This window comes from Petaurus breviceps, unplaced genomic scaffold (genome assembly GCF_028583685.1).
Source record: "Petaurus breviceps papuanus isolate PSGF00001 unplaced genomic scaffold, PetGlider_PUasm1.0 173, whole genome shotgun sequence".
NCBI classification, from domain to species: Eukaryota; Metazoa; Chordata; class Mammalia; order Diprotodontia; family Petauridae; genus Petaurus; species Petaurus breviceps.
Genome location: NW_027185759.1, coordinates 27,830,782 through 27,846,124, shown reverse-complemented (window position 1 = coordinate 27,846,124; position 15,343 = coordinate 27,830,782). Strand labels below are relative to the sequence as shown.

Here is a 15,343-nt window from a genome sequence, read left to right as displayed (position 1 = left end):
AGAGAGAGAAAGAGAGAGAGAGAGAGAGAGAGAGAGAGAGAGAGAGAGAGAGAGAGAGAATGACATCTAAGTTGTGAGCCCTGATGACTGGGAAAATGATAGTAGCCTTTACAGTCATAGGGAAGTTAAGAAGAGGAGAGGAACTTGGGGGTGGGGATGATGAATTTAGTCAGTTTTAGTCATGTTGAGTTTAAGATGTCTGTGGGACATCTGGTTTGAAATGTCTGATAGGCAGTGAGAGATGGAAGACTGGAAGTCACAAGAGAGCAAAGGCATTGGATGGTGAGAGTAATCCAGGTTAAAACTTAAAATGGCAAGGTCTTTGATAGGGTAGAGGGGAAAGAGATTCAAGAGTGTAGAGTTGAGGTGGTTCACCAAGAGGTCAAGAGAGGGAAAGAAAGGAAAAGAATACAAACCAGTGTGGGACTGATCGCTCAGGAAAGAAGTGAGGGGTGGATTGATTAAAGGTAAAGATGAAGGACAGGGTTTTGGTGTTGTAAGCCAGAGGGGGAGATGGAATGAAACAGATGATGATCAGATAAAGGAATTTCAGAGTTCACAAACATGGATATGGAATACTTGTGGTAAGACCAAGATAAGTGATATAACCATCATTGTGTTTATCTGTGGTGAGGTAGAGGAGTAGGTCATGGGAAATGAGTAAACTGAGCAATTAAGAGCTTAGGATATTTGTGGAAGGTCTCTACTATAAGGGCAGGAGTTGGGGAGGAAAGACTGTGTGCCAGGCACCAAAGTTAAAGAGCAAGTAAGGAGAGTGTTCTAGATATTTATAGACATCAGCTAAAAGAATCTTTGTTGACTTATAAATATCAGTTGAATGATATTTATATCAAAGGGTCACTGAGTTATGGCGGTAGAGGGAGAGTTGGGATGCAGCACTGAGGGGAGTATGGAGCAAACCAACTTCTCTCCCATGATGAGTGAGTTGGGGGGTTCGAGTGAAAACACACAAGTCCTGGGAAGGGGAACCAGGGAAACTGTGTCATCAGGAGAGAGCATGAAAATGGAGAGAGTGAGAAAAGCAAAGGTTTCCAATGAAATTCCATTTGGGTATTCCTGAGATGGCAGCTTTGGAGTGGGAACTTGCTGGGGCAGGGGGGAGGAGATGAAGGAGTCATCAATAAAGGATAGAGAAAGGGATTTGAACAATGGCAACAGGAGGTTCAGAATCATTCATTTGGGGTGGGTATGACAGGTTGGAATTACATTAACCATTGTGGAACGCATTTAGATAGGTTATCATTATTCCCAAGGGTTCAGCCTCAAGTGGAATACTCTTAGGGTGTCAGGCAGTTCTCTGTGTCTGAAAAGCAGTGGGGATGCGGTTACTGTGAAAGGTGGCAAGCTATGTAGAGCTGTAGGTGGCTGGAGAGGGTGCCTGTCTTGAGAGTGATAAAGAAGTTCTTCTCTACTAATATGTGTCATTCACTATGCTAAATCCCCCAGATGCCAAGAAAAGCAAAAAGAAAATGTCAGTACCTTCAAGGAGTTTCCATTCTATTGAGACAGAACATAAATAGTTGTACATGGAAGACAAAAAGTAGAAGAGAAATAATCTCATAGGGTAAGGAATTAGAAGCTGGGGGGAATGAGAAAGGCCTTCTGATGAAGGTAGAAATCGAGCTGAATCTGAAAGGAAGTCCAGGGCCTAGGAGCCAGAGGAGAGGGAAAGAATACTCCAGGCATGAGAAACAGTAGATAGAAAGACCTGAGACAGGACATGGAGTTTGGGGTGCAAGGAAGAACAAGAATGCCAGGCTACCTGAATATTAGTATTGGCAGATGAAAATGAAGAAGACTGAAAATACAGAAAGGGGTCATGTAATCAAGAACTTCAAATTATAAACAGATTTTATATTGGATCCTGGAGGTAATAAGAAGCCACCATGGTCTGTAGAGTATGGGAGTGGTTTGATCAGATTCACACTTTAGAAAAAACACTTTAGCAACTGAAAGGTGGAAGAATTGAAATAGGGAGAGACTTGGGACAGAGAGACCCATTAAAAGGCTCTTGCTTATAAATCCTTGTATGTGTGTATGTATGTGTAGGCATGTGCATAGATACATATGTATGTATATGTTTACATATACATAGATTTAATTTGGGGAGTTCATTTATGAATTGTTTAATTTCTTTTAATAGTCTAGGTAAGAGGTGATAAGGGCCCAAACTAGAGAAAAATTGGTGTCTATGAATAGAGAGAATTGGATATATACCAAAGCTGTTGTGAAATTATGAACTGATAAGATTTGGCAAGAGATTTTGCTAGACGGGGTAAGTGAGAAAAAGTGGTTGAGGACAATATCAAAGTTGTGAGTCTGAGTAACTGGGAGATGGAAGGGCCCTTGATAAAGAGCTAAGTTTGGAAGAGGGTAAGGTTTGGGAGGAAGACAATGAGTTTGATTTAAGATGTCTTTGGGATGCCCAGTTTGAGATGTTCAAAAGGTACTTGGATATGAGCGACTGGCACTGAGAAAAGAGGGAAGTTAGGGCTAGATTTGGAGATCTCAGCAAATACCAGTAATTATCTTAGTGAATTATGGGGTAAAGTACTCAGCAGAGAGGGTGGGGAAGGTGCTATAGGGGACTTGAGAAGAGACAAAGAGTGGTGGGATAGCTGCTGTGGAGAGTAAGAGTGAATCATTTTAAAAAGACTGACAGCCTGGTTATGAGTAGATAATATCAATTTGTAGTAGATGCAGGCAGCTGCTTTGGAGAAACACCTCATAATAAACCATGCCAGTCATTGTTTCTGACGACAAAACAGAAAAAAACAGAAAGCAGAGGGAATCTCATTGTTCCAGCAGTTTCAAGTACATAAAACCCCTGCTGGATTCTCTTAATGTTCTGAGTGGCAGGACATTGCAAGGCTTAGTGCCAGTCTCTTCAGTCTCCTGGAAAGTGACATCCATCTCTCTCTCTCTCTCTCTCTCTCTCTCTCTCTCTGTCTCTCTGTCTGTCTGTCTGTCTGTCTGTCTCTGTCTGTCTCTGTCTCTGTCTCTCTCTCGTTTTTATTATTCCTGGACTAAAAGAAATACAACTTCCAGTGTCTTTACTAATTTAGGCCCCCTTACAATTTAGAATACCTAAAAGGATTTCACCTGTTTACAAAATGCAGATTTCTCCTACAAATTGAGTAGGTCTAGCCACAGACCAGTTTGTCGGGCACGGCTTGAGGACAGGAAGACCTGTTCCTTTTACTTGCTTCAGCCACATTTATTTGCTTCAGTGAGTGAGATGGAGACTACTACTACCCCCACCCTCCTAAAAGCTGCTTCCTAGTCTTCTCTGTAGAACTTACTTTTGTATCCTTTCCAATCTTCCTCTTTCCCCATTCCAAGCTTTCCTTCTTGTGAAGTCGCTGCTCCCCCTAAAAGTCCTCTTTGGCCCATGAGCCCCTGATTCAGGAAAGCACTTCCCTTCTCAGCCCTAAGTGTCCTATCAGGCCTTCAGGCCCTTTCAAGAGACCCTTTCCAACATTCCATTGTCCATTTTCTGGAGGCTTCCATGCTCCTCCACTATAGGAAGGTCCCTCATTTCAGACTTTTTTTCTTCTTCATTTGTCTGGGTTGATTTGATGGAAGTACATTCACTCAATAAGCATTAGAAGTATCAGTCAAATAAAAAAAATCCAGGTTGACTGACAATCTAAAATGAAGCATTTGTTTAAATTAAATAAGGAAAATATAACTATCATTAGACTTAAGTCAGGATGTCAAAACAAATGTGTTCCATTAATAAAATTTTCCATTAAATGATGTTTAATATACCTCTTGTTGCAAGGCTTATGATCTTTAAAATCAAACTAAAATAACCTTGGTTTTCTATTCTCTTTCATTGATCATTGAAAAGAAAAAAGGAAATACTGTTGGCAGCAATCTACTTGGTAATGTTTCTTGATTATTCTCTTTCATGATTGAAAATATTCTCCATTTTCTCCTTCAGATTCATCTGACTTGTACATCTCTCAAATCACACAAAAAATTGCCTTTGTGATAAATGAAGGTGGCAGTGAGGCCGCAGCGGCAACTGGTAAGACAGATATTTGCTTAAGAGAAACGATTATCAAGACGTTCAGTTCCCATCCATGGACATCACTCCTTCTTTTCCTCTACCTATTCTAATCATGCTACAAGATAGTGAAAGTGTTGCAATAAGCTGAATATTCATTGATCTGCTATAGCAAATACCTAGGGAATAGATCTAGGTCTATTATAGATAACATACCTATAGACCTATTGGTATGTTAAGGCTCAGATGGGACAGCAGTGGATAGAGACTTGAGCTAGGAAGACCCGAATTCAAATTCAGCCTCAGTTACTCATTACTAGTTATGTGATGCTGGGCAAGTCACTTTATTCCTGTCTGCCTTATTTTCCCTATCTGTAAAATAGAGATGATAATAATAGTACCTATTTCTCCAGCTTGTTGTGAGGATCAAATGAAATTCCAGTTGTCAAGCAATTAGAAGAGTCCCGGCCACATAGTGCTATGAAAATGTTAGTTATTGTTGCTGTTTTTATTTTATATGCAAGCCAGGCAACATGTAAATTGACGCAACAGGGGCTACCCAGATGTAAAGAAAATAAAATCTATCAATTCAAGGATTTAAAAATGAAATTAGCAAAAATTATAACATTTATTGAATTTCTAGGACTATGTCTTAGACAAATTTTATTAATGCTGACCTATGATAAAGTCAGGTGCTACAAGAGAAAGAACACTGGACCTGGAGTCAGAAAGATCTGATTTCAAATCCAGCCTCAGACACTTCCTAGCTGTGTGACCCTGGACAAGTCATTTAACCTCTCTTCCTCAGTTTGCTCATCTTTAAAAAGGGGGCAATCACTTATGTCCCAGGGTTGCTGTGAGGATTAATGAGATATTTGTAAAATGCTTTGCAAACACTAAAATGCTATATAAAAATGCTAGTTATCATCTATTAGTATTATTACCCAACTTTGCTAATTCCACTTTGGTGACTGTTGCCATTTACTATCTCAGAATGATGCTTTCATGCTCCACTTCTCCTAATTAATGCTAGATAGTTTATGTAGTGCCTAAGCTTCATGTAATTCTGTAATATAGACATTTTTTTAAACTTTTCGTTAAATCTAGGAGAACTAATTAGAAATTGAAGACAAACTCACTCTAATGAGTCTCTCGGTGATTTATCTTAACATCTAATCATAGAATTTTTCAGTTGCAAACCAATATTTTCAAGTGCATGCCTCTTTAAAAAACATATCTTTTAATCTGTCTATCTGATGACTCTCTATAAATTAATAGCCACATTGAGAACAGTGCTTCATTAAAACATGTCATTCAGATTAATTTTCAAATGGCATGCAATGTCAAGGAAATTTGTAGGTTAAATGGATAGATTTTAATTCTATCATTGCCATATTGCTGTCAACTGAGGAGTGGTCACTGCTCTGCATTGGGGACTTTAGTTACTCTGCAAGGTTGAAGAGGGCCATCATAGCCTAGGGAGCTCAGCAGCCATATAATGCACATTATTCACAAAAAGGGAGCTTGTCCTTTGGGTGAGAATATGGGGTAGGGAGTCAGACTGTATTCCCTTTCCAAATGTGTGCATGTATGTATGTATGTATGTATGTATGTATGTATGTATGCATATAAATAGGTAGATATAGATATGTAGATAGATGTACACACACTATATAAGACTAGAACTCTCTGGAGCAGGTAGGTGGTGCAGTAGACAGAGCACTGGGCTTAGAATTAGGAAGACTTACCCTCATGAGTTCAAAACCAGCCTCAGACACTTACTAGCTGTGTGACCCTGGGCAAGTCACTTTACCCTTTCGCCTCAGTTTCCTCATCTGTAAAATGATGTGGAGAAGGAAATGTCAAGCCACTCTAGTATCTTTTCCCTCCAAATTCCCCCAAAGTGTCACAAATTACCAGACATGACTGAAATGACTCAACAGCACCAAAAAGCTTCTTAGAAGGATAGAGAGGCCACAGATGAAGTGAATACATAATGACTGACTGGTCAAACTGAGTCTGTGGTTCTGCACAGTTGAGAGGGGCAAAAGGCTGACTGCTTTCTTGCCTTTGGCTCCTTTAGTGAGGGAAGGTAGTGGAGGAGGTCCAGCCCTGATTGTCACAAAATAGTAAAAGCAGCAGAGGGAATCTTCCAGGGAATTCAGTGGATTCTCTAGGGGGTTGATGGAAAACGTGAAGGTGAATTGCAATGAATGAGAAGGGCCTGCTTTGTGTTTATGGAGAAAGATCACTGATGTCCCCCAGGAGTGAACCATTTGAATGATTCAGACAAAAACCAAAATACCTTTCAGCCGGTAACGGGTGTGTGTGTGTGTGTGTGTGTGTGTGTGAAAACCTAATGTTTCACATAGGAGAACGGTAGGACTGCCACAAATTCCTGACTGAGCAGACATTTTCTTATCCTTTTATGCTGCTAATCAAATATTTACAAGAGAGGAATAGATATTTTATGAGTTTTTAAAATTCATTTAAACATTTCCCTATTTCAAGTCTTCAAGGATAAACAAGTGATTGCAAATGATATCAGCTGCATAAGACTGGTGTGGTCTAGAAGGAAGTCATCAGCTTCTTTCCTGCTAAACATTGACAAACCCTAATAAAACACTGATAATAGCTAGTATTGACATAGAGCTTTCAGGCTTGCAAAGTGATTTGCACATATTATCTCATACAATCTTCGAAATAATTCCATGAAGAAGGAACTATTGTTGTCCCCATTGAACAGATGAGGAGACTTGAGACTGAGGAGATAAGGGGACTTGCTCAGGGTCACATAGCTGCTGGTGTCTGAGGCCCCAGATCATCTCAACTCAAGGTCCAACCCTCTAATCACTGTGCCCACCACCCAGCTGCACAAGGAAGGGAACGAGAGCAGATACAATCTGCAAGCCACTAATCCAAAATCAACAGCAGCAACAGCAGCAGCCAAGACTTAGATAGCGCTTAGTTTGCTATGTGCCAGGAATGATGTTATACACTCTACAGTGTTGTCTCCTTCCATCCTCACAATAACCTGGTCATTCAGTTGTTTCCATTCTTCATGGCCCTATTTGAGGTTTCCTTGGCAAAGGTACTGGAGTGGTTTCCCATTTCCTTCTTCTCCAGTTCATTTTACAGATGAGGAAACTGAGGCAAACAGGGTTAAATGACTTACCCAGGGTCATGCAGCTAGTAAGTGTCTGAGGCCAGATTTGAGCTCAGGAAGATGAGTCTTCCTGCCTCTAGACCTAGTACTCTATCCATTGTGCCACCTGTTGCCACATTTAGCAATTATTTAAGGAACCCCTTGGCCAAACACCTGTTGGAACAATAAATTTTTTTTGCCACCTAGCCAACAAATGGTTATTCATCCTTTGCATGAAGACCTCTATTAATAGGGAAACCTACCCACTGCCCCCCAAGGCAGCCCATTTCATTCCTGGGTGATGATAACTGTGGGGAATGGTTTCTTTACCTTTCCTCAGTTCTCCTCTTTGTGATTTCTGTACTGTATTAAGTATACTATGTTATAGTATGTATACTATATTATCTATACGATATTATGTAGCTCCTAGCTCCTCTATCTGAAGCTAAACAGAAAAGGTCTCCTTCCTCTTTCCCACGAGAGCCCTTCAAATACTTGAAGAGAGCTGTCACATCTTCCCTGAGTCATTTCTTCTCTGGGCTGAACATTTCCTGTTCCTTCCTGTCATCTTCCTATGGCATGAACTCAAGGCTTTCACCACAGTGGTTGCCTTCCTCCAGATTTCTCTCCAGCTCACCAGTGTCCTTTTAAAACAGTGCCCTACACTGAACACAATACTCTAGATGTGCTCTCACAGTAAAAATCCTCTGTGCATGCCCCACAAAACATTTGGGGATTTTTGAGTTATGCAGGCAGGTGAGATTTCACAGCAACAAGAAAAATAAAAAAAACAAAATCTCCATGTTTATAGAATGCATTTGCAAAATTTGTTGAGTTTGGCCATTCCAAGTCATTGAGAGATGCTTACCCCCTTCTCCAAAGCTGAAGAGTGGACAGGATACAGGTCAGATCTGCCTCTTAAGACAATCATGTCAACAGCATGCATCAAGAAAGTTGAATACTGGTCAAGTTAGAATGCCAATTTTCCACAGCTTCAATGTAATCTAATATAGTATAATAGAGTACAGTATAATGGCTGGCATTCTTTGCCAACTAGCAGAAATGTATAGAGAAGAATACTTTAGAAATCATACAATAATTATCTTTTGCTCTCTATCACTTAAATTCATTACAAATTTCTCTGTGTTTAGAAAATGCGTCATTTCTTCTGCATGTGAATTGTTCAGATAATGTGGCCTTTCCTGCCTATTCAAAAACCCCATGCTGGTATTTTCCCTCTGAACATTTACATCTCAACCAACAACCCTATTAACAATGTGGTTTTTTGTTTTGCAGGTGGGCAGGTGCCTGTAATCATGAGTCTGGAAAGAAACCAGTTTGTAGCTAATCGACCTTTCTTATTTATTTTGAAGAATAACCCAACAGGTAAATTGGAATCCCCATGCTGAATGGTCTACTGATCATGGTAGCAAAAAACAGACTTCTAGAGCTGAGGTAACAGCAACCAGGCACAATTTTTATATGAGGATGTAGGTAAATGAAAAGTCCATCACCTTTTCCTGCTTAGGCTAACATCAGAGGCAAGATATAGCAGGAACTTATATTGCCGCGTAAACTAGTTCTAGGGGCAGCTAAGTGGCACAGTGAATAGAGCACTGGCCCTGGAGTCAGGAGGACCTTGAGTTCAAATCTGGCCTCAGACACTTGACACACTTACTAGTCGTGTGACTTTGGGTCACTTAACCCCAATTGCCCTCCAAAAAAAAAGGCAAAAAAAAAAAAAAACGGTTCTAAAGAATCTGTCATATGACATCAAAGAGAAAAGAATACAACTTACATTAATCAGTCAGTCAACAAGCATTTGCACTGTGCCAAGACAAATATAATAAAAAAATTGGCAGTTCCTGCCCTCAAGGAGCTTATATTCTAATGGCGAAAGTAAATACATTTAAAAAAAAAAGCTGAGAAGCAGGTGAATGTAAGGGAGAAGGACTGTGGCTGAGTCCAGAGAATTAAGAATGGCTGGTCTGGGGCCCTACCCCAAAGTTGAGCTTCCAGGAAGAACTCACCAATAGGAAAAGGCATCCACAGGGGCAGAGTGGGCGGGCAGGTGATATCAACAATAATTTGTATTTTCTAAATGTATCAGACAATGTGATAGGATAAAAAGAAAGATAAAAAGGAAAATATGAAACAATTCCTGACTCTAAAAGACCTTAAATTCTAACAGAGGAGTCATGTACTTGTACGTGTGTGTGTGTGTGTGTGTACACACACACTTATACACACATATATGCACACACATGTGTGTGTATGTGTGTGTTTGTGTGTGTGTAATAAATAAAAAAAGTAATTAATCATCATGGGGCACTAACATCTGGATTGGGGGAATCAGCAGAGCTTTCCCATAGGAAGGGGACATCTGAGTTGAACTTTGGAGACAAGGTTTAGAAAAGTTTCTCCAGGCAAACCAGTTTACAGAAGAAAGATTCCTAGTTAAATTCACGTAGGCTAAATCAACTAGCTTCTGCTATATTTAGAGAGGCAGCATGACACATTAAAAAGGAAACTGACCATATGGAATCAGGACAGATGTGAGGGTAAATGACTTACCCAGGGTGACACAGCCAGTATTTCTTAGCAGTGACACTTGAAACCAGTTCTTCCTGTCTGGCTGTCTATACCCAACTGCTTCTCTTTATAAACATTGGCATGTTATATAAATGGAAGCTATTGTTTTATTAGTTTGCCTTCTTCCCAATCCTATCAGATGATGCCTAAGGGATTCCTCTCCCTTGCAGCTGGTTACTGGCTGATCCAAGGGAAGTGCTGCATCTTGAAAGAAAGGAATAGTTTGAGAACTTTCTTCATTCACCACAAATGCAGTGGTGGATAAGCCTGTGTAGAAATGTGCTGAGAGTAGGTCATTTGAGCTACACATCTTTGACCTTTAGATAACTATTATTCTCTAAAATGAGTACATAATCACTGAATCTTGAGAGCAGAGAGAAATAAAGCATCAGGGGGCACCGATGGGCAAGAGAATGATGGCAGTTGGTGTGATTATGTTTGCCTCCTTTATTTCCTAAGTTCCATGGGGGGAAATCAGCAGAACCACAGTGTAGCTCTATATTGAACACATCCCACTTACTCATGTATCTGTGATGATGCTTAGTCATCAGTCCTTAATGAGAATTCCCCACTTTATGGTTAGTGTGGAGATGAGAAGGTCTAAAAAGGGGGGGGGGCTGTCCTTAAATTCATGTGAGGGTGATGGGTGACTCATTTACTGGGGAAGTAATGGCTTCTGTAGGGAGAGGAGAAATGGCCTTTATCCCAGGACAATATGTTGTCCTCATTTTTGGTTCTGCTGTCCTGCCAATGCATACAAGACGCCATTTAAAGGAGGAAGACGGTCACTAGCAAAGCTATTGTGCTTCACAGTGGATTTATGCTTTACATAAACCAGGTAACCTTGTCCTTGACTTTGAGAATGTGAGCATGTATGTGAATTTCTGTTAAGTTCAATCAATTTTTATCTACCATTAATATTTTTTTCAATGAATGCCATACCCTTGCCCAAAATGATTCATTTTTTTTCTTTTAATTTAATTGTCAGGCAATTTGGAGTGTATTTAAATATTTACTTCCTTAACACACATACATGTATACACACACACTTTCTCTTCTCCTTTTTTCTTTTCTTGCTCCTTCCTTGCTCCCCTTCTCCCCTTTTCCTTCTTCCTTTCCTAACTTTCCCTTTCTTCTTTCTTATCTAAATCTTTTGTCTTTCTTCTTCCCCTCCCTCCATTTCTCTCTCTCTCACTTCAAACCTTTCTTTCAGTAGTCTATTTTGAATAATTATATATAAAATGAAATTTTCCAGTTTGAAAAGTAAAGTGAATCCTTTGATTCCTACAGAAAATATGCCATTTAAAATAACAGAACGACCTGCCATATTCATAACTCTCAGATCTGCTCAGGAGCTGACCAGATACTACTGAAACATTGTTAAATACCTCTCCTTTCCTATTCTCTCTTCTCCTCCTCTCCCTTACCTTAAGCTTGACTAATAATCATACTGCAAAAGCCAACTTTGTTTTTGCCTCTGCTCTCTTGGTGCTTAGTTCCAAGTACTGGGGCCGGTGTATGATCAGCTATTTCAACGATTTCCACCACAATTAAAAATAAGTATTGGACTATACAGGTAGCGAGGGTGCATAGTGAAAAGAGTGCTGGGCCTAAAGTCAGGAAGACTCACTTCTGTGAGTTCAAATATGGCCTCAAATCCTATCTATGTGATGCTAGGCACGTGACTTAACCCTGTTTGCCTCAGTTTCCTCATCTGCAAAATAATTGGAGAAGGAAATGGCAAACCACAAGAATCATTGCCTGCCAATGCCTAAATGAAGTGCTGTACACAACTGAAATGGTTCGATGACATTAGACTGTAAGCTCTTTGAGGACAGCAATGGTTTTAATTTTGTATTTATACCTCCAGACCTTAGTGTAGTGCCTGGCCAGTGTTTCATAAATACTTGATGATTAATTGATAGTGGATCACAACTGAAGGGTGGTTCTTATAATTTATGAGACTCTGACCTTCTCTGGGCCAGCGACAAAGTGTTGGCTGAATGCCAAGTATTTTATTTTAATTATCTGGTTTTTTTTAAATTGCATGAGAATTCACATTACAATTTTCTAAGTGTCATACCTTCATCTTAGGAGGAAATACATTACCTTAAAACACTAAGACAGTTTTGAATACGCTTAACCCAATTGAGTCAGTTTCCTTAGTCATTTTAGAGAAAGGTTGAATCAGTTTTGACACAGTATTTATTTGTGGGGTTTTTTTGTACTTAATTCTTTAGTTCTTATTAACTAGCAAGCAAAGGGAGGGCTAGCAAAAGGTGCTTGCTTTTCTAGTTTTTTTTTTTCTCTATGTTCTTATGATGGCCTGAAAGCATTAATGATGAAAAATATCTCCTTGAGTATTAAATATTGATTCATAGTGAATAAAGAGAGCTGGGAAGTGGTATCTCTAACCTCCAGGGCTCACATTACATGCATTAAAAAATGTCTACGAAGCTTTAGATGAAGCCTCCACCAGGCTGTTTGTCCATACTTATATACCTTGAAATGTCTCTAGCTGCCTATTATTACAATATAATTTCCACAAGCTTCTTTGTTTTGCTGTTTCAAAGAAGGATTTCCAATGTGATGTGGTTTTTCATAAATGCTTTATAATTTTCCATGTGATGTGATTAATAATAAATAAAAAGAATAATGATGGTTAGTAATGATGTGAATAAAAGAAGTCAGCTGAACAATGGAACAGTGACAGAGAAGGATACAATGTTACCTGCTGCCCATTCCCACACAGAAAAGAGAGTGGTGTGTTTTAAAAATAAATTAGTGGTTGGTTTCCTGGTCACCCCCAAACTATAAATTCCTTCCAAAATACAAAAATGATTTTTCTTTTCTTTCCCTAGAATCAATTTTGTTTATGGGAAGAGTGACAAACCCTGAGGCCCAAAAGATGAGGAGAAGAGATATGGATTCACTGTAAATGAAGGCATAGACTCTGAAGAGAAATGAATTCTTAGAAAATGAACAATTGGCTAACACTACTGCTATGAAAATTCCATTTCTTTTCCTTTCCTATTTTTCTGGTATGTACAAATTAGAGGCCCTGTATAATGAATAAATAGCTACACATTGGCTTACTGGTGTATTTGTGGTCACTATAAACATGGTAGATGGTGAAATTCTTTGAAATTTTGTTATAAAAACTTTTATACTGGAACATGGCCAAATGACATATTAAATTCCGTAGGCTCTTAGCTGGTAAGTCACTTAACTGACTGAACAAGTCACCTGAACTCTCTAGGCCTTAGTTTCTTCATTAGAAAAATTAGGATCTTACACTAGATGGCCTTTGAGGGAACTTTCAGTTGTGGGTCTATGATCCTATCAAAGTTCCAATAATAGCTATTGCTAAAAAGAGAGTTTGAAATTTCAGTTATAACTAGGGTAGGACAGTGGAGCTTTGCCTAGGGCACATAATTTTAGACAGTGCTATTCACAATGTAATTGTTTCTTCAATATTAAACCAAGAATCTATTAAATAACACATGGTTCACTTTCTTCCCCTAAAGGTTTCATCCTAGGTGAGCCCCTCCTAATCCTAACCTCATTCTACTCCCCATCCCTGGGCTTATTCTGAGCTATAGATTTGCCTACTTAAGGCTCTGTTTGAAAAAATATGCTGAGAAATAGCTCTCTTCATATTTTACATGTTCAGAAAACTTTCAGGAACTTATAAAAAAGATTCATATAAATTATATAAATTAGTAAGCACCATGAGTTGCTTAAACTCACCTTTTATATTCATGGGAGCATAGATTTAGATCTAGAAAAGATTTGAGGAGATTGAGTCTAAGCCCTTCATTTTACAGGTTAGTAAACTGAGGTACACATGGGTTTAGTGACTTGCCCACTGTTACACAGCCATGAAGTATTGCAGGTGGGATCTGAACAAATGTGTTCCTGAGTCCAGTCTGGGGCCCTATCTGCCATGCCATGCCAGATCAAGGTGCTACACGGAGGCAGAATGTGGAGTCCGTGGGTTCTATAATTCAGGGCCTAGGATTTTGCAGGTTGGGTTGATTGGGGATGAGATTATCAAGGAGGAAGGAGAGAAGTACATTCAGATGCTTACACTATTCCTATTTCATTGATTCTTTTGGCCTCTTCTATGATTTAGGTAGTGTAGTGGATAGAATACTGGGCCTGAAATCAGGACCACTCATTTTCACCAGTTTAAATCTGACCTTAGATACTTGATAGTTGTATGATCCCAGGCAAGCCACTTAACCCTGTTTGCCTCAGTGTCCTCATCTTTAAAAGGAACTGGAGAAGGAAATGGCAAATAACTCCAATATTTTTGCCAAGAAAACCCCAAATAGGGTCACAAAGAGTCAGACACAACTGAAAAACACTGAACATCACTACCACCACCGTCTATCGGGGAAGGAAATATGATGGTTGATAATATTCTATCCTAGAAATGATGGAGGGCAGAACTACTTGCCTCTGATCTATCAGCCTACTCTTTGCATTGTTTGACCTCCCTTAGCAAGGTTTCAAGCTGTTTCATAACTACTTGCAACTCCCAGCTCCCCACCAAGGTGAACATTATTCATGAGTCTCTTTTCAGCAGAGAAATCTGTAATTCTTCTCGGTCAGATTTCTCAGGCAGTAGCCATGACCCTTGTCTTTAACCTTCTTAGCTAAGTTTCTCTGCCAATCGTATCCTTCAGCCAGGCTGCACCACAAAGTATGGAAGCCTAGGCTCAGCTCATATATATTTTTGGAGCTGTTATTAGAACTTCTGTTAATTACTTTAATATTTCTTTAACTACCCTGTCCTCTGTTTCCCTTGAGGTACTAAGTTCAACTGTCACCTAAATTATGGCCAGAAACCCAGTCAGTTAATAATCAATTTAGTTAACCAATATTAAGTGGCTTCTAGAAAGGAATTTTTACTATATGAACAGTTAGTATAAAAATCCCCAAAATATCTCTGACATATTCTCTCCCATAAGTAAGTACAGAATCCAAGAGAGAGCAGACAGTTTAGAGAGTTTAGAGAGAACATGTGACAGGGGTGGCATACAGCTTATGAATGCTAGAAGTCTTCCCCCCTTCCCCCACTTGTGGGGTGCTCAAAAAGTTTCCCTTTGTCCTGGTGTAGTCTCTTTACAAAGATCCTGGTACAACCTCCAATCTCTTCTTGGTTCCCAATACAGAAACCACCATCAGTGGATTCAGAGATGCACCCAGGAAATAATGGGGAGTTAGATGGATTAATATCCTATGGGTCCCTTAAAGCTGATAGAAGCCTCTTCTGGTCAAAGAGGGAGGAGGGAGGGAGATAGGACATCTACCCACCTGTAGCAGTAAGCACCCCAAGCGTCCTCAGGGTTGCTGCCACCACAGGTTCTTGGATCTGCTTTGATAAAGGAAAGCAACTCAAAATGGGTTAACAAGCTTACTTTAATCAGTCAGACCATATATTGTTTACCTTGTTCAGGGGAAAAAGGTCAGCACCCCGAACTTCAAAGTATACAGGCAGAATTATCAAGACAGAAACAGATCAAATAGACAACTTTCCAGACTGTCCATCCATTACATCCATACCC

At 39.6% G+C, this 15,343-nt stretch overlaps 1 protein-coding gene across 1 annotated transcript in view; it reads left to right on the top strand.

The window, feature by feature from the left end:
* The window catches only part of SERPINI2 (serpin family I member 2), a 39,955-nt gene extending 27,247 nt beyond the window's left edge, over positions 1 to 12,708 (top strand). Inside the window, exons 6-8 of the mRNA XM_069083662.1 lie at positions 3,968 to 4,054; positions 8,475 to 8,564; positions 12,632 to 12,708. Of these exons, the coding sequence (XP_068939763.1) occupies positions 3,968 to 4,054; positions 8,475 to 8,564; positions 12,632 to 12,708 (254 nt within the window). The remainder of the gene's footprint in view (positions 1 to 3,967; positions 4,055 to 8,474; positions 8,565 to 12,631) is intronic.
* Positions 12,709 to 15,343: the final 2,635 nt, after the last annotated feature.